The sequence below is a fragment of the Giraffa tippelskirchi genome, chromosome 5 (assembly GCF_054371585.1).
Source record: "Giraffa tippelskirchi isolate mGirTip1 chromosome 5, T2T-mGirTip1v1.2.pri, whole genome shotgun sequence".
Taxonomy (NCBI): domain Eukaryota; kingdom Metazoa; phylum Chordata; class Mammalia; order Artiodactyla; family Giraffidae; genus Giraffa; species Giraffa tippelskirchi.
In genome coordinates this window covers 153,399,627-153,424,456 of record NC_137279.1, presented here as the reverse complement: position 1 = coordinate 153,424,456, position 24,830 = coordinate 153,399,627, and the positions used below count along the sequence as shown (strand labels likewise).

Sequence of the window (24,830 nt, the reverse complement as noted above, 5' to 3'; positions counted from 1 at the left end):
GGCTTTTTAAATGTATCAATGCTCAGCTTCCACTTACAGAAATTCTGATTTCATTGGGTACAATAATTTTGAGCATAGGAATGTTTAAATGTTCCCCCAGAATATTCTAATGTGCTAGGTACTAAAGATATAAAAACTAAAAAGACAATATGGGGTTTCTGACTTTAAGAAATTCATTATGGAGGAAATGAGTAAATTAATAATAGAAAGCCATCATTTATAATAGAAAGCTGAACGAAGAGTGAAAAGATATTCACGTAGAACAAATAAGGAGGTGAGAAGAAAAGGTGTGCCACAAGGTCTCCTGGTGATGCTTGCTAGAAACCAACCAAATAATTGATAATTTTTTAAAAATTTGTTCTTAGGATCCTGTTAGGGCTTTCCTGGTGGCTCAGCTGGTATAGAATCTGCCTGCAATGTGGGAGACCTGGGTTCGATCCCTGGGTTGGGAAGATCTCCTGGAGAAGGGAAAGGCTACCCACTCCAGTATTCTGGCCTGGAGAATTCCATGGACTGTATAGTCCATGAGGTTGCAAACAATCGGACACGACTGAACGACTTTCACTTTAGGATCCTGTTAAACTATGAATAAATAGTTTAAAGCCACTGACCTGTAATTTTCTCATCATAAATAATGCAATATATAAAGCAGCTGTTCTGTAGTTAATCACCATTATATCTTTAATGCTCCAAACAATACCTGGCACATATGAGATGCTCAAAAATGCTTGTTAAATAAATGGTCAATAGCAGCTTTTAAATTTTCTTAAGAAATGGGTTTATAATGGATATCAATGTTGGTTGCAAATTAAAACTAAGCATTGTATCTTTGGTGTCAAAGATTTTGATAGATTAAGCATAAATATGTGTTCTACTTCTTGGATGAGATTATTTCAAATTAAGGTGAGGGGGAAAAAAAAGTATTGACAAAGCAGTTGACTTTTAGCAATCTGGGTTTTCCCAAATAGTGACTTAAGAGCCAGTCATTTTGAGTTGGACGGTTTTGAGTTCCTCTTCAAGAATCTGAAATGTAGGTCGGAGCTTTGCAGATATTTCCATTTGCCTCATCACTGAAAACCTGAAGTGATCGTTGACAGGCAGGCAGTGAGGAAAGAAGACATGACGCAGATACGAGGGTAGCAGCCTGGCTCTGAGGTGGAATTATGTGCTTCAAAAAGGTTGTAAGGTAAAGAGATAATGATCTCTGAATACTCAAAAACAGCTGTATTTCCTTTTGGAAATCCATGGTCCCAGTTGTCTTCTCTTATGAGTTTGTATGATATTTCATACAGAGTTACTGATAGAAGCTGAATTTGTAACGTTATCTAACATCATATCGCTTTAAATGATATTATTGTGTATATTCTATTAGGTGAGTAGTTAACTCCTAACTAGGAATATTTCAAGGTTTATTTTGCCTATTGTTTACAAAGAGAGGATCTACTATTGTTAACAAATCATGAAAGGGATCTTTATATTCATAAGTCACTGGGGACTTCAGTTTTTAAAAATGAAATATTGTGTGCCATTTGATGAGTTATGAGTTTTTGTTGTTTTATATGAAAGGCTCAGGTTTAATTAAACAGATAAAAATAACTGAATAATGCTGATTATTGAATAACTTAATTATTTAATAATGCATGTAACTGTTTAACTGAATAATATAATTCCAGATGTAAACTAATGGCAATATTGTTTGGAATTTCTATAATGTGTTTCTTTTAAACTCTCTGCAGATAAAGGAGATTTCTGTAAATCTAACTTGTGACAACACATAAGGTTTTGTCTCACTTCCTCTTTCTTCATTTTGAGTGCTTTTCTTTTCTGGAACTTCTGACCTTTTTGGCTTTTCCTGAGTTTTACTTATGAAAGACTAATATTTCTGGGGCTTGATAGACATGTGAACCTGGTCAGGAGACGGATTGAGGATCGTGAGTTAGAGCAGAAAGAGATTTCTGATGAGAGAAGATCAGGAGGAATTATATTTTATCAAGGGTCAAAATGTCCTATGAAGGTAATTCATACTGATTTTTGAAGGGTATAAAATTCCACTCTTTTGCTTTACTCCTCCACCTTATTATACCTCCTCACACCCTAGTGACTCTTCTTTGCCCTGTTTCCTTCTCCCTTCTCATCCTTCCTTCCTTCGTTCCTTTCTTCCTAATTAAAGTTTCTCATCAAAAACAACTGTTAGAAAAAATGTTATGCCTTTTAGTATTTTATTAAAATATTACAGTTTAAACATTTTTCATATTTTTCTAGAGAGCGACAAAGAGTTTTTTCTGCTTTCAGGCATGAATCAGGTCACAATTCATTGGGACGTGGTAATAGCTCTCTACATATTCTTCAGTTGGTGTCATGGAGGTACAGTATTTTGAGTACCTATTGCTATTTTTTATTCAAATAAAATACTGAGTGTTTATTTTGTTCATGACATTATGCTTGAATCTCTGAAGAATAAAAATTATTATACTTGGGAAAAATTATATGCACATAAAATTATGTAGAATGAAATATGAGTCCAAGCTCCCTGCTAATGCAGGATTCCTTTATCAAGCATCCTGACAGAGGTCTAATTCTTATTTCAAAATTTCCACAAAGCAGTCTAATTCTAATATCAACATTTCCACAAGGGAGTTTATTATTTTGGTTTGGCATAATCTGTCTTTGAACATTTTTAACTTATATATAACTCATCAAACATTTGAATTTTATTCAATTCCACAAACAATTTATTGATGATTACTCTGTGTTAGGTGCTGTGCTAAGCCTTGTCTTCCTCACAACAACTTTGTGCAGTAGTATTATGTGCTATAAGAGTCCAGGTGGGAGAGCATCAGAAGTTCAGGCAGGACAGCCATTGGCTCTTGGGAGTTTCTTCTGGGGGCATAGCACCCTGGACAGGCAAGAGGGACTCATTTACTAGGAGATAAGCAACACCAAGGGCTTCCCATGTGGCTCAGCGGTGAAAGAATTCGCCTGTCAATGCAGGAGATGCAGGAGATGCCGGTTCAATCCCTGGGTCTGGAAGATCCCCTGGAGGAGGCCATGACAACCCACTCCAGTATTCTTGTCTGGAGAATCCCATGGACAGAGGAGCCTGGCAGGCTGCAGTGCATGGGGTTGCAAAGAGTTGGACACGACTGAGTGACTGAGCACGCACGCACACACAAGCAACATCAAGGCAGGGTTTTAGATCTTGAAGGAAGCTTTGAAAATCATGCAACTTACTCAGAGTAGTGACAAAAGCAAAATGATCTTCTGTAGGTTGGGACAAATTTATATTAGACATATAGAAGTAGCTCCACCATGAGAACTAGAATCCCTCCAGCAGGATATTGGACACTTCCAGAGTCAGACCAACAGTATCCAAGAAGGTTTCATAAAAATAAGACATCATTTACTTTTTTCTAGCTTCTGGAAATATGCAAGTGATAAGTCAGGCTTCTGTTTATACATGGAATTCTCCAGGCAAGAATACTGGAGTGAGTAGGCATTCCCTTCTCAAGGGGATCTTCCTGATCCAGGGTTCAAACTCAGGTATCCTGCATTGCAGGCAGATTCTATACCGTCTGAGCCACCAGGGAAGCCCGTTTATACATCTGAGTGATTAATATGAAGCATAGAGAAATAAGACAAGCCCATATGATATGGCATTAGAGACTTTCCAGCTGTTCATTAGAAATTATTTTATATATTATTACCCAATCTGCTGTAATATTTTTACTATCTTTTCCAAATTTTCTACTAGAATATTTTACCCCTTTAAAATAGCTTTGCTGAAGTAAAAAAAATAAACACTATGTTTAGCATTTTTCTGACCAACCCCCCAAAATTAACATATTTTATATGACTTATTTTAACATATTAAAAAGAGAAATTAACATACTTTTGTATGACTTATTCTTACATAATCCAAGTTGACTCCTGCCGATTACTGATTTCTTTTTCTATGTACATTCATTCCTGAACGTTGTGAAGCTCAGCAGTCCAGTGTTTCTGGGGTTCTTTTTTATTCTATTTTTTAAAACCAAGACAACATTTATCCAAATTTGAAGTCTTATGACATTTTTAATATTTTCTGTGTATTCTTAAACACTACTCACAATGGTTTCATGGTAGTATTCACATATTTTTTAAGGTGCTGAAGAAACAGTTTGTCTGAGCTTGAATTGTTGAACTTTAAAACAGCTGGGGCTTCCCAGATGGCGCTAGTGGTAAACAACGCCTGCCAATGCAGGATACATAAGAGATGGGGGTTTGATCCCTGGATTGGGAAGATCCCCCAGAGGAAGGCAAGGCGAACTACTCCGGTGTTCTTGCCTGGAGATATCCATGGACAGAGGAGCCTGGCAGGCTACAGTCCATGGGGTCACAAAGAGTTGTACACGACTGAAGTGACTCAGCATGGCAAAGCAATCAGATGCTTTCTTAAAACTTCTTTTCATGTCTTTGGCTTCAATTTCCTATTGATAATGATGGAATTATTTTTATAACTACTTCAACATTTAAATATTTATAATTTATATGTGAATGCAAACTACATAAATGGACATATTCAATTATATTTATATTATAAAGTTAATTTTTAAGCTTTGAATTCTAAAGATAAGGACTTTTAAAATTAAATACTGGCCTTTAATTATCACTTTGATAAGGTTTTAAGATATCCTAATGCTTAGAATATAGAGTATTTAGAAAAAGCCTACAATGAATTTTCCTTGATGTGAATTTAATTTAATTGATATTGTATTACATTGTCATTTGAGTTTATGAAAATGCTTTTATTGTCTTTTGGCTATAAAAATAATACCTTATAATACAATTTCTAAAACACAGAAATATTCAATTAAAAATAAAAATTAACACACAGATTATCATTGATAATATCTTAGTGTATCTTTAATTCATTCATCTATTTATTCTTAACATCGAGTTTATATTAAATATTTTGTTTTGCAACTTGCCTTTCAACTTAAAAATATATTCTGAAAATTTCCCCATATTTTTAAATTAATGATGAATTTTAAGTGGTGGTCAAGCAATAAATTTTTGCCACCAGTAAGAGTATGATTTCAGTCACTAAACTCATAATTTTCTAATAAAAGTAGCCCTTATCTATAAAAGAAGGAAAGACTGAGTAGCCGAAGAATGGATTCTTCACTACCAATTGTTATTTCTAATGTTACCTTTGAAACATAAGGTAGCCTCAAAATGCCTCATTCCTCACCTTTAAAATAGAAGAGCTAATTATATTTGCACTTTAGACTGCTAGAGAAGCTGAAAAGCTGGAAGCTGACTCTAGGCTTGTGTCATGCTGTTGAACATCAACAGAACATGGTAAAAACACACTGATAAGCTAAGCAATTAAAGGATACACTGAGTCCTAAAACTCTTTTCCAATGGAAATTATTCCATTAATCAAACACAATTTTAAATGCAAAGCATATTCTTCTGAACATCTGGTCTTAATGTTTTACATGGAATTAATTATTTTATCTATTTGTTTTCCAGGGATTACAAATATAAACTGCTCTGGACACATCTGGGTAGAACCTGCCACAATTTTTAAGATGGGTATGAATGTCTCTATATATTGCCAAGCAGCAATTAAGAACTGCCAACCAAGGAAACTTTATTTTTATAAAAATGGCATCAAAGAAAGATTTCAAATCACAAGAATCAATCAAACAACAGCTCGCCTTTGGTATAACAACTTTGTGGAGCCACAAGCCTTTGTGTACTGTACTGCTGAATGTTCCAGATATTTTCCAGAGACACTGATATGTGGAAAAGACATTTCTTCTGGATGTAAGTGTTGGGGTGCATTCAAAAGCCAAGTGAAAGTTAACCTAACAATTAACTGGTAACTACCAATATTGTCTAAAAATGGAGGCAAATTAATATACTTCACTTCTTCTATTAGTTTAATGGGGGTATTGCAAATTTGAATGTCTCCAGGAGCCAGGTTGGTGAAATGTTGCATTAAGAAGCTGGTGGGATCTGTGCAGAGAGGAAAATACATAGATAGTTTACTGAGCACAGACAGTGTCCAGCTTCAGCATCTCTGAAGGTCCAGCATTCTTAGATCTTTTGGTTCTTCCAAAGAAGATGGAAGTGTAAATTTTCAATGTGAATTCTACATACTTTTCAATGTTGCCAACATATTCAAAATACAATTTTTTAACACTAGCCTGGCCGAACACAGTTTTTATGTATGTGAAAGGCAGCACCCTCAGATTTTCAGTGTTTTTATTTTCAACTATTTTTCACTTAACATTGTTTTACAAACTAATATCAACTTTGAAGCAGATTCCATTGAGAAATTTTGAGGCTAAGATTTTGGAAGGAAAAAAACAGTTGCAATACTAGCTTTGTATCTCTGCTATATTTCTTACCATCTCTGTGACTTCAGGAAAGTTGCTTAACCAGTCTGTGCCTCAATTCCATGTCTGTAAATTCCATGTCTGTAAAATGAGGCTAATTATATTGGTCATGGTAAACATCAAATTTCAATAACTTATTTAAAAGTGTATTATATACTTTAAACTACAATATTAATGTGCCTAAGCCCTTTTAAATGGAACCTTTTGATAAAAGATGGGACGATTTTGATACAATTCCCTGCTCTTAATGTCACTGCCTCAATTGTGAATCATTGTGTTTGTTACTATAATTATTAAGAAAAAATGAATTGTTAATTTTAAAAATATTTGCTAAATTCAATGTGTGTTCATAGTATCCTGAAGGTGTTTAAGTTACTATAGTAATATGGGCTGGCTTGTATAATTATATACTTAATTCTTGGTTCTACTATTACAAAAGAAAAATCAGTAAGTTCAGTACTGTTTTAATCTAGATTTTCATTCCCTATAGCATCTGGGCCCATTTTCAATGAAAGATAGAGGGCTTTGGATCTTTGCTACGCTCCCTTTCTCCATACCTTTGAGAATCCAATCTGAGTTCTTCCTCATCTCCAGTCCTCACCTAGACAGACCAAGTCCACCTGGTCACCTCTACCTGTCCCTAGAGGGGGTGTCTGAAAAGAAGGAGGTTTTTTTGTTCTAAAGTAAGGCCATTGTCCTGCTGGGCACCTGACCTCCTTGCTTCAAGAGAGAAGAGCTGTAGGAAGTGGCAGAGGTGAACTGAGGAAGGAAATTACTAGGTTTTGGAGTTAAAGAAAAAATTTAGGCCTTAAAATAATAATAGCATGCTAAACTTGCCCTAAATTGTGGGAACTGAAACCACAAGTAGACATCTTATCTGATGTCTGAGGACTTCTTAGCTTGTCCACATCCTCAGGAAACAAAAGTAACCCTTCTTGCTTAATTATATTCCTATTTATCCTTGATAGTTGGGGGGTGGGTTGTTGAGAGAATATTTCATTGGAGGACAAATGAGCAACTGCCATGGTTGTGGGGAAAGGTTAGTTTTAATTTTAAGCCAGAATAAGAAAGGAGGCAGAAGAAGTGTGGCCTCCTTCCCTGAGTTGCAGTTTGAGTGACCAGTGATGCCCAACCACTCTCCAGTGTTGGCTGAGGCCTTCTGCCCCCAAATACAACCACAAGGCTCTGTTCAGGGACAGGGAATGGACTTTTCTCCCCTTCTAGGACAACACATTAGAAGCACTTACATTTTCTGCTGACAGCTGCTTAGAAAGAACATTACCCTTTCCACTTGTTTACTCTGTGATTTTGAAACTTTTTACATAGATCTCTGGTTATGAGTGTGAAAGTGTAACTGCCATGTAAGAATTTACTCAAAGCCCTGGATTCAAGAACCCTGTGTTCTTGGGCTCTACATTCTTAGCAAACAAAACTTCCTATTGAAGTAGGTCAAGTAAGGGTTTTTGAAGGTTTTTGTGGTATTCTAGAAATCACACTGCTTTCACTGGATCACTCTGATTACAGGATACTCTTCCTGTGAGCTTTACCGTGTCAACTTATCATCACTGTTCTGAACAAAATGATTATGTGTAGTTTTTTAGACTGGAGACAAATCATACAAAACAAAGAGAAGATAAAGGGGTCATTGCTTTTCCTAAAAAGATATCCAAACATTAAAAAATTTCCATACTTTGATGTGTAATTTGTGAAATACAAACTATTATCACAGTTTCATTTTTAGCCATAATCTTAGACTTCTTAGATTGTTATCTGTAAGTGTACACACATCATGAAAAGTATTCTATCAGAGTCACACAAGTCATGGGATAAAACACTTTAAGATTTCTCTATTCCTTTAAAAACACCAAATTAAACTATTTGTGAAACAGTCATATTTCCACTGAATCATTAAAGAGTTTAAATATATCTAACTTGAATTTTAATCATCTTTGATCTCTACTTATCATCTGATGAAAGTAGACTTATTATCCAATAAAAGGCCCTGAAAAGTTGTCTTTAACATTGTTACTCAGTCTTATTAATGACACAATAGGCCAGTCTGTGCACTCTTTGGGTAAGGAATTATGGAGAGATCTTTGCCAGAAGCATTGTCTTTCTTTTCATTTTAAATTCTCATTATCATTTTATTAATCAAACCATTCAAGCCATGAAATACACTTTACTTAGTGGTTAGTATGCACCAAAAATGTGTTAAATGATAGCAATTCAGAGAAGAGGGGATCACAGACTCTGCCGTCAAGAAGCTCTCAGTTGAAAATGATCCTTGGCTAAACTTTGAATTAATAAGAAACATGGCCTGTGAATAGTAAGGGACCGAGTAGGAGGGGAGACATGTGATGGGTAGGAGAGAGCAGAGTATTCTCTGGTATCTGGCTGTACAGCAGGTTTTTACCCATGGACACTTAATAACCCGGCAGGTAAAGAATCTGCTTGTAATGCAGGAGACACAGGAGATGCGGGTTCAATCCCTGGATTGGGAAGATACCTGGAGAAGGAAATGACAACCCATTCTAGTATTCTTGCCCAGGAATCCCACAGACAGAGGAACCTGGAGGGCTACAGTCCAATGAGGTTGCAAAGAGTTCAACATGACTGAGTGACTAAGCACACACAATGGAATCTAAAAACAATTTGGTCTTATATTATATCTATATTCACATTCCCATCTTTACATAGCTTCATATTAACAAATAGCATGTTTATTTGCACATAAGTGTTTAATCTGTTTGATCTTTTACAAAGTGAATTAGTTATCAGACATAACCCTGAGCATTCACTTCAGAGAAAATGCTATGGAATAACATACCCCAAAAGACTGACAGTTGTCTTTTATGATGGCCAAATCAAAAATACTCTGAAACTAGAGGGAAAAAATAACTTCAGCACAAATCACTGAAGGACCCCAAGTCAATCAATATCCAAAATGATTTAAATTTATGTTTCTACACCTACCTCCTTTAAGGCTCAAGTAAAACTTAAAAGATTTATCTTACTTGGAGTCCAATTTCTCCCCCACTGTAGTTTGATGCTACAATCCATCAAAATGTTTTAAAACACTTTAGTGTGTTCTTACTGTTTGAAAATACGTTTTTAAATCATTAAATCAAATTGCATTCATGTAGAATGTCTTTAACATTTTGGACCAACAAAAAAGAAATACCCATCATTTCTATAATCTCATAATCTTACTACTAGCAGACTCCATCTTTAATAATTTGAAATATGTCTTCCTAGTTTCAGTCTCTTTCTCTGTGTGTGTGTCTCTGTCTCTTTTCTCTGTTTCTCTGTCTCTCTCTTGCTCTCTCTCTCTCTCTATCCCTTTATCTCTCTGTCTCTCAAATGAGACCACTGTACTATACTATTTTGTAACTAATTTTTTCATTTTATCATATGGCCCTTACTTATTTAATTAAACATATTTTGAGTTTCTTCCAAGGCCAGATACTTATATTGTCTTCAATAACTTTGTTTTTGGTTGTATTTCAGGAGTGTATTTTGGGATATTAAGCTGGTTTCCAATTCTTCCATTATTATGAACAATACTTTAAGAGGCAAACCCTTTTAGCCAAATATTTTTGTGTATCTATGAACATTTTAGTAAGGATGCATTCCTAGATATAAAATTGCTGGGTTGCAAGATATTACTCCTGCTTTTACAGATTATGATATGTATAGTGCTCTCCATAAAGGTTGCTCCAGTTTGCATTTCCACCGGCAGTGTGTTAGAGGATTTCCTTGAGTCCATTTCAACACTATGGATTACGATTTTTCAAAATCTTTGCCAATTTGATAGCTCTAAATGACATTTATTATTGGTTCAGTTTGCAATGAAGATAAATTTTTTCCACATATGTATTTCTTATTTTATAAGTAGTATTCTTGGTAGATGATTTACAGATGAAGTGCAGGAATATATCTATATTTAAGCTAACTCTTTGGGTATAACTTCAGGTGCATAAATGTCTGTATTTTTATTCATTCTTAGGCCCCATCCTTTCATTTTTCTTTTTTCCTTAATGGGACAGAATTATTGGTTTATTTTTTGTTTGTTTAATTTTTATTTTATAGTTTATTAACAATGTTGTATTAGTTTCATCCTTTCATTTTTCTATCATTTTTTGAGTAATCAGTTTCCCAGGCAGTATTGCAAAAGTAGGCACAGCTAAGAGAACCACCCCTAAAAAGTGAGCATATAGTAAATGCTCAGTATTTCCATACTTCTTTTTTGATCTTGATTCTTGGTAATTTATTACTGGATGATGTATCTGAAAATTCCAGATGCAGTTCTATATTTGTTGGGGTTTCATAGGCTTCAGAGGCTCCAAGGGCTCCAACAGAACTCTCTCATCTTTTCTCATCTCTTGGGTTTTGTTTTCCCTTGTGCTGGCTTCATTCTTAAATAGACTGTTTCACTATGACAGCAAGATGGCCATCAACAGCCCATAGCTTACATGACACTCAGAGACAGCAAATTAAGGCAGGGAGAAAGCACATCTTTTACAATAGCCCCAGAAAAAGTTCCTTGGATAATTCTGATTGGTTCATCTTGGGTCATGGGTTCATTCCCAATGGAAATACTTGATCAGGCAGACTAGGTCAAGGGCACAGTTCTGTGTGTCAAGGCACACCCCTTGGCACAGGGGTGGAGTAGGGAAGAAGAAGATGTTAGTTCTCAAAAGGAAGGATGGTGGCAGACAAAAATTAACAATGTTCTCTAAAATTTGGCCATTCAGAGAAAGAGTTCAAGGCATGGGAGAAGAGAGAAAAAGAAACTAGAAATAGAATTCTGTGAATGCCTAAAAATTTTTAATCTTTCTTTATTGTAGCGAAATGTACTTTTTAATCTGTTCTTAAGTGCACAGTTCTGTGAATGCCAATGATGTATATACACATTGACATCATTGTGCAACCATCACCCCCATCCATTTCCAGTACTTTTTTCATCTTGCAAAACTGAAACTCTGTACCCAATAAACAACAGCTCTTCATTTCTCCCAACTCCCCAGCCCTTGGCCACCACCATTCTACTTTCAGTCTCTGTGAGTTCAACTGTTCTAGACATCTCCTATAAATAGAATCATATAGTGTTTGTCCTTTTGTGGCTGGCTTATTTTATTTAGCATAATGTCTTCGAGGTTCATCTATGTTATAGCATGGGTCAGAATTTCCTTTCTTTTAAAGGTTGAGTATGTATGCATGACTATCAGACTTTTTTTTTCTTTTTGGCCTCACCCTGAGGCATGTGAGATCTTAGTTCCCTGACCCAGGATCAAACCTGCTCCCCTTGAATTGGAATGCTAGAGTAGAAGAAAAACATGGAGAGCCCTTTCACAACAGCCAAAAGGCAGAGAGATTTCAAGGTAGGAAAGACCAAAATAGCAAATTCTGCAGAGTTCAAGCTCAATGATGACCATAAAGAAATCATGGGATTTGTGGATTAGAAAGTCACTGATGACCTTAACAACAGTGGTTTTGGTGGAATTGTGGGTCTGAATCTTGATTATTTGGGGTTCAAGAGTAAATTGGAACTGAGGAAAAAGACCAGTATAATGGACTTTAAAAAAGAAAAAAGCTATTGTGAAAAGGAGAAAGATATACTGACAGCTGAGGGAGGAGAATTTGGGGAGGAATTCTTTTGGATGGGAGGAACTTGATCACCTTAGTATTCCCAAAGAGGGAATATAGTAAAGTACGTGAAGGAAAGCAGCAACGTTTCAGGGCAAAGTGAGCTGGAATGTGAGCTGGAAGGGGTGGAATGGGGGAAGTGCTGATTGACCTCGATTTCCAGATAAAATGGAATGGTTATCAACTAACTATTAAAAAACCTTGATGTTTCTGTGGTGGCTCCTAAGTGTTACATTTTGTTGCAGATCCACCAGATGTTCCTGACAAAGTAGCCTGTGTCATTTATGAATATTCAGGCAACATGACTTGTACCTGGAACCCTGGGAAGCCCACCTACATAGACACAAAGTATGTGGTGTACGTGAAGAGGTAGGTTCCCTCCTCAACAGTCTAACCTGAGCAATTCCACTCCAGTTCAGCCAGTGCCGTGCCTCCAGCAGGGATCCAAGAAATCTGCTTCAAATGTTAAATGCATCTTTACTATCCCCAACTCCCTAATACTGATCAAGGAATCCACCAAAACACTTTTCAGGCCATTGATATTTTCACCCTGTGAGGCAATGTTTCATAATCTTTCTGCTGTTTTTACTCATTGGAGGTAACTGTGGGCAAGGGCCTAATGTGATACAGCACAGCACAGTTTTAAAAGGATCTTTGCTTGAATCTCAGCTCTATCTTCCTTCTAGGATTTAGGCACTTAAACTTTTCAAATTGTCATTTCTTTATCTTTAAAATAGGCTTAAAATAGAACCTAATGGATAGGCTAATTCTGTTTAAGTGGAATTTGACTTTTAAAGTGTGAATCACTACGCCAGGTCCATCAGTACAGTTTAGTCACTCAGTCGTGTCTGACTCTGTGACCACATGTACTGCAGCATGCCAGGCTTCCCTGTCCATCACCAACTGCCGGAACTTGCTCAAACTCATGTCTATTGAGTCGGTGATGCCATCCAACCATCTCATCCTTTGTCTTCCCCTTCTCCTCCTGCCTTCAATCTTTCCCAGCATCAGGGTCTTTTCCAATGAGTCAGTTCTTCACATCAGGTGGCCAAAGTATTAGAGTTTCAGCTTCAGCATCAGTCCTTCCAATCACTATTCAGGACTGATTTCCTTTAGGATGGACTGGTTGGATCTCCTTGCAGTACAAGAGACTCTCAAGAGTCTTCTCCAACACCACAGTTCAAAAGCAGCAATTCTTTGGCACTCAGCTTTCTTTATAGTCCAACTCTCATATCCATATTCCACATATGGAAAAACCATAGCTTTGACTAGATGGACCTTTGTTGGCAAAGTAACACCAGGTCCATAGTTAGCACTAAATTCATGGAAGATAGTATTAATAATGACCCCCAAGTCTTAAATTTGGTGTTTATATATACCAACCATCTTCCCTGGCTTGCCAGGGAAGAATAAGGGAGCTATCCCTTATTCTGGGAATAAACTATCCCTTATCCTGGGAATAAGGACACAGGACTTTCAGCTTTAAAACTGAAAGCAAAAGTTGAATGAGAGTAATAATTTCTTAATTGGAGTTGAGGAGGGCTTTGTGGAAACACTCTTCCGTTATGATCTAACAATAGCCAGACTTCAGGAGCCAGACAACCGTGTAGCCAAAAGCTCAAAATTTTTATGCTTAAAGGCAAATAACTAATCATAAACGTTATATTACTTCATATGAACTTAGATTAGGGGAAATGTATTTTTAGTTTCTACTATTTATAAACTGCAAAATAGGAAATGGTTGCTGTGGAAAAATCTTTCCCTCCTTAATGTACACAACTCAAATGTTTCTGGGTTATATCTAAACTATATCCCTGTATGTCAGTCTGTTTTGGAATCCTTTGCCAGTGTTAAAGATGGAAATAATATCACTTATTTGGAGGGAAAAAATTGTGGGCAAACTGGGCTAGATTGGTCTCCCTATTCTTGTTTCATTTCATTTATTTATTTTTTCAAAGAAAGCCTTCAATTTTGTACAGTTGACTTTTGAAAAACACACGGATTGTGGTGTTGACCCCTTCATGTTACTTTTGACTCTCCCAAAACTTAACTACTAATAGCCTACTGTTGGGCAGAAACCTTACTGATAATAGTTCATTGATACATTTTATATGTTATATGTTTGTATTAGATATTGCAATGTGCTGTACTAAGTTGCTTTAGTTGTGTCTGACTCTTTGCGATCCTATGGACTGTTGTCCACCAGGCTCCTCTGTCCATGGCATTCTCCAGGCAAGAATACTGGAGTGGACTGCCATGCTCTCTTCCAGGGGATCTTCCTGACCCAGGGATAGAACCCGCATCTCTTATGTCTCCTGCATTGGCAGGCAGGTTCTTTACCACTAGCACCATTGTATTCTTACAATAAAGTAAGCTAAAAAAAAGAATATATTATTAATAAAATCATAAGGAAGAGAAAATATATTTATAATAGTGTGCTGTATTTATTGATAAAGTAACTTTGTGTTGTCTGTTTACAAGATTAATCATCTGTTAGTACCAACATCAAAATGAAAATATAATGTGAAAAAGAAATTCATATTTACTTATAGGTATAATGATTCATGAATGATAGGGAATAAGCAGTAATATGATCGCTTTACAGTAGCCTAATGTAATTGGTAGAATTGCTTCATGGTAGTCTAGCCTATACACTAATGAGTGAATCATTATTTTTATGGCATGCAGTATTATAGTCATATTCATAATACAGTATTGGAAACTTTGTTGCTTTTTTTTTTTAGAAACACTTACCTGTGATGATAGGCTGATATGCAGTTTCTCCAATTAGAAAAAACGGGCATACTCTATGGTAATGTAATTCTCTGAAAGCAAAGTTATAACAGTAAGAAAACTAATACATTATTAATTTCATATTAAATATCACTTTATGCTCTTGTAAGGATAGACTAGTATCTATAAATATTTTATGCATTTATGCCATACCTAACTTTTATTTAATTTTTTTATATTTCTAGGCTATGCATTCATCTGTGAGTTTTTTTCAAATTGTTGCAAATCTCAAAATTTTTTCCCAATATATTTATTGAAAAAAATTCACCTATCAGTGTACCTGTGTAGTTCGAACCTGTGTTATTTAAGGGTCAACTGTATTTGAAGTACACCTGTACACTTTTTTTTCTATTGATTCTCAAAAGTTTCACAAACCACTTTTTTTTTTATAATGCATTTATTGGACTCTTACTGTTTGCCACACACTGGGCACACTGGGCCAAAGGTTTAATATGTGCTGTGCTAAGTCACTTCAGTCATGTCTGACTCTGTGTGACACTATGGACTGTAGCTCACCAGCCTTCTCTGTCCATGGGATTCTCCAGGCAAGAATACTGGAGTGGGTTGCCATGCCCTCCACCAGGGGGTCTTCCTGACCCAGGGATTAAACCCCTGTCTCTTAGTCTCCTGCACTGGCAGGTGGGTTCTTTACCACTAGCACCAGCTGGGAAGTCATTTAATCCCCTATGCAACCTTATGGGGTACATATGATTATTTTCCTGATTTTTGTAGACGGGTGACTGAGGCTTAGCTAGGTTAGATGATGCGTCAAGGGCCATGAAGCTATGAGAGGGAGAGGTGGGATTTGAACTTGGCATGGACTGACTGCTTTCTTCCTAATTTAGTTTTTTCTGCTAAAGTGGTGTGGGAACCCAGATCACTGTGTACACTTGAGAGATGTTATCCAAGTCTCATCACTATGGAAGGGAATAACCTTCCAATCTTGCTCTCTCCATCTGCTAGATACTCAGAATAATTTTGACTAAGTGAAACATAAAGTGTAACACCACTCTGTTCAAAATATCTGGACAAAAACTAGACAGATTTTATGAACACACTGCTAAGCCTGGAGTTACTGGCTACATGCCATGGGCAAGAAGCTCACATCTTTCACTAAGCAGAGGTACGGTTGGGTACCAAAGGAATGATGGAAACACTGAGATCAGAGATAGATTGTGATGTCAAACAGTACACAATTTGCTAAGCACTGCACTCTGTTACTTCATATGCTTCACATCCTCAATCTTCAGCTCAACCTCGCACAGAACTTTATACTTGTCCCCTTTTACAGAGCTTATGTTACAGAGCCAAAGTCACTTGGCTAAGACATCAGGGAGCCAGGATTCTAACAGGTGTCTAAGACTTAACTGCTCCTCCTTGTTTCTGGGATTAAGTAGTGCCTTTGAGATGAAAAGAGGTCATGAGGACAAGAATCTCATTGTAAAGGCAACCTGCATGTGTGTGTGTGTGTGTGTGTGTGTGTGTGTGTGTGTGTTAGTCACTCAGTCGAGTCCAACTCTTTGCAACCCCATGGACTATAGCCCGCCAGGCTCCTCTCTCCATGAAATTCTCCAGGCAAGAATACTGGAGTGGGTAGCCATTCCCTTCTCTAGGTGATCTTTCCAATCCAGTATTGAACCTGGGTCTCTTGCATTGAAGACAGATTCTTTATCATCTGAGCCATCAGGAGGCTTCCATGGTGTCTCAGACAGTAAAGAATCTGCCTGCAATGTGGGAGACGCGGGTTAGATCTCTGGGTTGGGAAGATCCCCCAGAGAAGGGACTAGCAACTCACTGCAGTATTCTTGCCTGGAGAATCCTCATGGACAGAGAGGAGCCATCAGGGAAGCCCAAAGGCAACTTTAAGAATGTGAAAACAAAGGCAGTATAGGAGCAAACGCCACAGCTGAAGCTCACAGAAAATTTCGATGTGCCAGACTGACAGAGAATGCCTAGGGCCTTGCTATCTATCTCCTGGAACTTTCACTACCTCATGGACCCACTGATCTTGATTAGTTGATTACTTCTTTTTCTCTTAATCAGTCAATCAGTCAGTTCAGTCACTCAGTTGTGTGTGTATGTTTGCGACCCCACTGACTACAGCACACCGGGCTTCCCTGACCATCACCAACTCCCAGTGCTTACTCAAACTCACGTCCATTGAGTCAGTGATGCCATCCAACCATCTCATCCTTTGTTGGCCCCTTCTCCTCGTGCCTCCAATCTTTCTCCCCATCAGGGTCTTTTCTAGTGAGTCAGTTCTTCACATCAGGTGGCCTAAGTATTGGAGTTTCAACTTCAGCATCAGTCCTTCCAATGAATATTCAGGACTGATTTCCTTTAAGATAGACTGGTTGGATCTCCTTGCAGTCCAAGGGACTCTCAAGAGTCTTCTCCAACACCACAGTTCAAAAGCAGCAATTCTTTGGTGCTCAGCTTTCTTTATAGTCCAATTCTCACATCCATACATGACTACTGGAAAAACCATAGCTTTGACTAGACAGACTTTTGTTGGCAAAGTAATGTCTCTGCTTTTTAATATGCTGTCTAGGTTGGTCATAGCTTTCCTTCCAAGGAACAAGCGTCTTTTAATTTCATGGCTGCAGTCACCATCAGAAGTGATTTTGGAGCCCCCCAAAAATAAAGTCTGTCACGGTTTCCATTGTTTCCCCACCTATTTGCCATGAAGTGATTGGACCAAATGCCATGATCTTAGTTTTCTGAATATTGAGTTTTAAGCCAGTTTTTTCACTCTCCTCTTTCACTTTCATCAAGAGGCTCTTTAGTTCTTCACTGTCTGTCATAAGGGTGGTGTCATCTGCATATCTGAGGTTATTGATATTTCTCTTGGCAATCTTGATTCCAGCTTGTGCTTCATCCAGCACAGCATTTCGCATGATGAACCCTGCATATAAGTTAAATAAGCAGGGTGACAATATACAGTCTTGACATACTCCTTTTCCTATTTGGAACCAGTCTGTTGTTCCATGTCCAGTTCTTACTGTTGTCTCTTGACCTGCATACAGATTTCTCAGGAGGAAGGTCAGGTGGTCTGGTATGCCCATCTCTTGAAGAATTTTCCACAGTTTGTTGTGATCCACACAGTCAAAGACTTTGGCATAGTCAATAAACCAGAAGTAGATGTTTTTCTAGAACTCTCTCACTTCTTTGATGATCCAATGGGTGTTGGCAATTTGATCTCTGGTTCCTCTGCCTTTTCTAAATCCAGCTTGAACATCTGGAAGTTCACGGTTCACATACTGTTGAAGCCTGGCTTGGAGAATTTTGAGCATTACTTTGCTAGCATGTGAGATGAGTACAATTGTGCAGTAGTTTGAACATTCTTTGGCATTGCCTTTCTTTGGGATTGGAATGAAAACTGAATAATAAATATTAACTATAAAAGAAAAAATTCTTTTAATACAATAGCTTTATTGAGTATACTTCATATTCCATACAATTCACCTTATTTAAAATGCAAAATTCAAAGATTTTAGTATATTCAAAGAGTTGAGCAACCATCTCCATAATATTAGAACATGTTCTTCATGCCAAAAGAAACCATATCTCCATTAGCAATCACCCTGCACTCCCCTTCAACTCTCCCAGCCCTAGGCATCATCTGTGGATTTGCCTACTGTGGACATTTTGTATAAAAGGAATCATACAAATTATGGTCTTTCATGAATAGCATCTTTCACTTAGTGTAAGGTTTTCAAGATTCATCCATGGTGTAGTATGTATCAGTCCTTCATTCTCTTTTATGACTGAATAATTTTCCATTGTGTGAATATATCACACTTAACTTATTCACATTCACTAGTTGATGGACATTTTGGGTTGTCTCCAGTTTTTTGGCTATTATGAATAATGTTCTACTAACATTCATGTACAAGCTTTTGTGTAGACATGTATTTTCATTTCTCTTGAGCATATACTTAGGAATGGAGTGGCTAGGTCATATGGTGCTGTTATTCAGTTGCTAAGTCATGTCTGACTCTTTGTGGCCCCATGGACAGGACCATGCCAGGCTTCCCTGTCTGTCACTATCTCATGGAGTTTGCTCAAACTCATGTCCATTGAATCAGTGATGGTAGCTAACCATAGCTTTGACTCTATGGACATTTCTCAGCAAAGTGATGCCTTTGCTTTTTAATATGCCATCTAGGTTTGTCATAGCTTTCCTTCCAAGGAGCAAGTGTCTTTGAACTTCATGGCTGCAGTCACTGTCAGCAGTGATTTGGAGCCCAAGAAACTAAAATCTGCCACTGTTTCCACTTTTCCCCCTTCCATTTGCCATGTAGCGGTGGAACTAGATGCCACGATCTTGGTTTTTTGAATGCTGAGTTTTAAGCCAGCTTTTTCACTCTCCTCTTTCACCTTCATCAAGAGGCTCTTTGGTTCCTCTTCAATTCTGCCATTAGAGTGGTATTATCTGAATATCTGAGGTAACTGATATCTCTCCCAGGAATCTGGATTCCAGTTTGGTATTCATCCAGCTGGAATTCCCTTGCTTTCTCTACGATCTCCGCTTCCTCTGCCTTTTCTAAATCCAGCTTGTACATCTGGAAGTTCTCGATTCACATACTGCTGAAGCCTAGCTTGAAGGATTTTGAGCATTACCTTGCTAGCATGTGAAATGAGTGCAATTGTACAGTAGTTTAAACATTTTTTGGGCATTGCCTTTCTTTAGGATTGGAATGAAAACTGACCATTTCCAGTTCTGTGGCCACTGCTGAGTTTTCCAAATTTGCTGGCATACTGAGCGCAGCACTTTAACAGCATCATCTTTTAGGATTTGAAATAGTTCAGCTGGAATTCCATCACCTTCACTAGCTTGGTTTGCAGTAATGCTTCTAAGGCTCACTTGACTTCACACTCCACAATGTCCAGCTCTAGGTGAGTGATCACTCCATTGTGGTTATCCAGGTTATTAAGACTTTTTTTTTTTTTGGTATGGTTCTGTGTATTTTTGCTACCTCTTCTCAATCTGTTCTGCTTCTGTTAGATCCTTGTTGTTTCTGTCCCTTATCATGCCCATTCTTGCATGAAATATTCCCTTGATATCTCCAATTTTTGAAGAGATTTCCAGTCTTTCCCATTCTATTGTTTTCCTCTACTTCCTGCATTATTCATTTAAGAAGACCTTCTTATCTCTTCTTGTTGTTCTCTGGAACTCTGTATTCAGTTGAGTGTATCTTTTTCTTACTTGCTTTCTTTTACCTTCTCTTCTTTCCTCAGCTATTTGTAAAGCCTCCTCAGACAACCACTTTGCCTTCTTGTATCTCTTTTTTGGGGGATGGTTTTGGTCACTGCCTTGTGTACAATGTCACGAACCTCTATCCATAGTTACTCAGGCACTCTGTCTACTATATCTAATCCCTTGACTCTATCACCTCTACTGTATAATCATAAGGGATTTGATTTAGGTAATACTTGAATAGTTTAGTGGTTTTCCCTACTTTCTTCAATTTAAGCCTGAATTTTGCCATAAGGAACTGATGATATGAGCCACAGTCAGCTCTCAGTCTTGTTTTTGCAGACGGTATAGAGTTTCTCCATCTTCAGCTACAAATAATATAATCAATCTGATTCCAGTATTGACCATTAGGTGGTGTCCATGTGTAGAGTCATCTCTCGTGTTGTTGGAAGAGGGTGTTTGCTATGTCCATTGCATTCTCTTGGCAAAACTCTGCTAGCCTTTGCCCTGCTTCATTTTGTACTCCAAGGCCAAACCTGCCTATTACTTCAGGTATCTCTTGACTTCCTACTTTTGCATTCCAGGCCCCTATGATGAAAAGGACATCTTTTTTTGGTGTTAGTTCCAGAAGGTCTTGTAGGCCTTCACAGAACCATTCAACTTCAGCTTCTTTGGTATTAGTGCTTGGGGCATAGACTTGGATTACTATGATGTTGAATGGTTTGCCTTGGAAACGAACTGAGATCATTCTGTTGTTTTTGAGATTGCACCCAAATACTGCATTTTAAACTCTTTTGTTGACTATGAGGGCTACTCCATTTCTTCTAAGGTGTTCTTGCTCACAGTAGTAGATAAAATTGTCATCTGAATTAAATTTGCCCATTCCCGTCGATTTTAGTTCACTGATTCCTAAAATGTTGGTGTTCACTCTTGCCATCTCCTGCTTGACCATGTCCAGTTTACCTTGATTCATGGACCTAAAATTTCAACTCCTATGCAATATTGTTTTTTACAGCATCGGACTTTACTTTCACCACCAGACACATGCACAACTGAGCGTGGTTTCCGCTTTGGTCCAACCTCCTCATTCTTTCTGGAGCTACTTTTCTGCTCTTCCTCGGTAGTATATTGGGCACCTACTGACCTGGCAGGCTCATCTTCCTATACAATATTTTTTTGCCTTTTCTTACTGTTCATGGGTTTTCAAGGCAAGAATACTGGAGTGGTTTGCTATTCCCTACTCCAGTGGGCCAGGTTTTGTCAGAACTCTTCACTATGACCCATCTGTCTTACATGGCCCTCCATTGCATGGCTCATTGCTTCACTGAGTTACGCAAGCCCCTTTGCCACAACAAGGCTGTGATCCATGAAGGTGAGGTCATATGCTAAGTCAGTTTAAACTTTTGAGGAACTGCCACACTGTTTTTTTAATTGAAGTATAGCTGATTTATAATATTTTGTTAGTTTCAGGTGTACCACATAATGATTCAATATTTTTATAGGTCATACTCCATTAAAAGTCATTACAAAATAATTGCTATATTTCCCTATGCTATACAATATATTTTTTATGCTTATTTATGTTATAGATAATATTTTGTATCTTAATCTCATACTCCTATCTTTCCCCTTCCCTCTCTCCTCTCCCCACTAGTAACCACTAGTTTGATTTCTATATCTGTGAGTCTATCTCCTTTTTTATCATATATGTTTGTTTTATATTTTAGATTCTGCATATAAATGATAACAGAGATTTGTCTTTGTCTGACTTACTTCACTGAGCATAACACTCTCTAGGTCCAACCACAGGGTTACAAATGGCATAATTTCATTCTTTTTTATGTCTGAGTAATATTCCATTGTATATATATGGACATCAGGATGCATGTCTCTTTTTGAATGAGTGTTTTCATTTTCTTCCAATGTATATTCAGCAGTGGAATTCCTGTATGATATGTTAGTTTTAGTTTTTTCAGGAAACTCCATACTGTTTTCTATAGTGGCTACACCAATTTTCAATCCTACCAACAGTGTACTAAGGTTTCCTTTTACGCATATCCTTGCCAGCATTTGTTATTTGTAGAGTTTTTGGTAATAACCATTCTGACAGGTGTGAGGTGATATCTCATCTGTATTTGGTGGAGGGGGCAGTTGTTGGGCTTTTTTGATCTTGACACGTAGCTTGTGGGGTCTTAGTTCTCTGTCCTGTGATCGAATCCAGGCCCTTGGCAGAGAATGCAGATTCCTAACGAATGAATCACTACAGGGCATTCCCTCTCAATATTGTTTTAGAGATTTGCATTTCTCTAATTATTAGCATTGGGCTTCCCAGGTAGCTCAGTGGTAAAGAATCTGCCTGCCAATGGAGGAGATGCAGTTTTGATCCCTGGGTTGGGAAGATCCCCTGAAGGAAATGGCAACCCACTCTGGCATTCTTGCCTAGGAAATCCAATGGACAGAAGAGCCTGGTGGGCTACAGTTCATGGGATCACAGAGTTAGATATGACTTAGTGACTGAGCATGCATGCAATGAATAGCAATGTTGAGCATGTATTCATGTGCCTATTGATATCCTGTATATTTTCTCTGGCTGCTGCTGCTGCTGCTAAGTCGCTTCAGTCGTGTACGACCCCACAGACGGCAGTCCACCAAGCTCCTCCATCCCTGGGATTCTCCAGGCAAGAATACTGGAGTGGGTTGCCATTTCCTTCTCCAATGCATGCATGCATGCTAAGCCGCCTCAGTCATGTCCGACTCTGTGAGACCCTATGGACAGCAGCCCACCAGGCTCCTCCATCCACAGGATCCTCCAGGCAAGAATACTGGAGTAGGCTACCATTTCCTTCTCCGGAAAAAGGTCTATTCAGATCTTCCACCCATTTTTATACTGTCATACTGTTTTCTAAAGAAGTCACACCAGGGGGGTTCAGGATAGAGGGACACATGTGCACCCATGGCTGATTCATGTAGACATATAGCAAAAACCACTACAACATTGTAAAGTAATTATACTCCAATTAAGTTAATTTTAAAAATAATTTTAAAAAAGAAGCCACACCATTACATTCCCATCAAGGATTCCAACCTCTCCATATTCTGTCAATATTTGCTATTATCTTGTTGATTATTGTCACCATAGTGAGTATGGGTTACTTCTCTCAAATCTTGCTAATATGCCTTCTCAGATTCCTGGCAATGAGATTGTGTTGTAAACTTAAAACAGACATAACACAATTTTAAAAAATATGTTTGTTAAAAAAACACTTGTCGACCACCCATAATTTCCTATTTAGTATCATAAAAATGATCTCACAATTTTATAAGATTATTATACATCTCTTTAAAAGCCATTAATGTATTGAGAATTACATATGTCTAAATTATTTATACATGGTGGTTTTTGAGGGACACATCTACTTTATCAAGTGAGGGTTACTTACAGTAGTTATGAGCACTGAAATTGTTTTCGGTACTCAAAAAGTCACTTTGAAAGTCTGAAGACTAGATTTATTAAAGAGTAAACTGTCAGAAATATCTATTGGAAAGAGCATGAGCTTTAGACTTTCATGTTTGATTTCCAGTTCACAGACTTATCAGTTAGAAGACGTTAATGGTACAAATATCTGAAAACCCAAGTGTAGTGACCTAAACAGACAAGGCTTTATTTATATCAAGCCATGGTGGTAGGTAGTGCAGAGCTAGTATGTTAATTCAATCATACTCCAAGGACCCAGGCTCTTTCTATCTTTCTTCTCTGCAGTCTTTAGAGTATTGACCCTAGTCCTTGGGTGCTGCACATCCAGGCTTCTCATCCAAGTTTCAGGCAGGGAAGTAGTGAAGGGAAAAGGAAATTCTCCCATGGACTTATACTTGCATCTCACTGGCCAGAATTGAATTACACATCTACTCTATCTGGATGGGAATCCAGGAGAGGGGTATGGTGGATGCAGTTCAGTAATCTAACAGTATCTACCACAGTTGCTAGCTGAGTGACCTTGGAAAATTTGTTTAGCTTTGCTAAGCTCTAGCCTGATGGGAGAAGGCAATGGCACCCCACTCCAGTACTCTTGCCTGGAAAATCCCATGGACGGAGGAGCCTGGTAGTCCATGGGGTTGTGAAGAGTCGGACACAGCTGAGCAACTGCACTTTCACTTTTCACTTTCATGCATTGGAGAAGGAAATGGCAACCCACTCCAGCGTTCTTGTGGGAGAATCCCAGGGACGGCGGAGACTGGCGGGCTGCTGTCTATGGGGTTGCACAGAGTCGAACACACCGAAGCGACTTAGCAGCAGCAGCAGCAGCCTCCTGAGAAATGAGTATAAGTAATACAAAACTAAGTATTATAAAACTTATAAGAAAGCAAATTATAAGAAAAAGCTCACAAATAGGAAATGCTTAGAAACTGACAAAAAGACAGTGTTAAAGTGTTAGAACATTATGGTGAAACTCAAGACTGACTCGCTAGACTTTTTTGATTCATTTTAAAGTCAAAACCTGACTGATATGGGAGAGAAGATGAATGTAAAGCCATAAAAATGATCATTTACAGGCAATTGTAAGCAATAACTTTATTTACTTTCTTTTCAAGTAACAATAACTTTAGACAGATAACTATCTAGAAAGAATGTCAAATATGGTCTAATAAGTAAGACTAATTTTCAAGCTGGTGTACATACATCAATAGTAAAGTCACTCATTTTAAAGTCATTCAACTAGAAACGTAAACTCAATGTAGGCAAGAATTTTTGCTTGCTTTGTTTACTGCTATATTTCTTTAGCCTAGGATGAGGCCTGGCATCTAGA

The 24,830-nt window shown here is 37.7% G+C and overlaps 1 protein-coding gene across 4 annotated transcripts in view; it reads left to right on the top strand.

The window, feature by feature from the left end:
- Positions 1-1,103: 1,103 nt before the first annotated feature.
- IL23R (interleukin 23 receptor) overlaps positions 1,104-24,830 on the top strand; it is a 75,054-nt gene continuing 51,327 nt past the window's right edge. For 2 of the 4 annotated variants that reach the window (XM_081490718.1, XM_081490716.1), the window contains exons 1-4: positions 1,104-1,186; positions 2,293-2,364; positions 5,515-5,811; positions 12,278-12,401. In XM_081490718.1, coding sequence (XP_081346844.1) covers positions 2,295-2,364; positions 5,515-5,811; positions 12,278-12,401 — 491 coding nt within the window. In that variant the 5' untranslated portion in view covers positions 1,104-1,186; positions 2,293-2,294. Of the gene's footprint in view, positions 1,187-2,262; positions 2,365-5,514; positions 5,812-12,277; positions 12,402-24,830 lie in introns of all 4 variants that reach the window. The other 2 variants (XM_081490719.1, XM_081490717.1) reach the window with 2 other exon arrangements.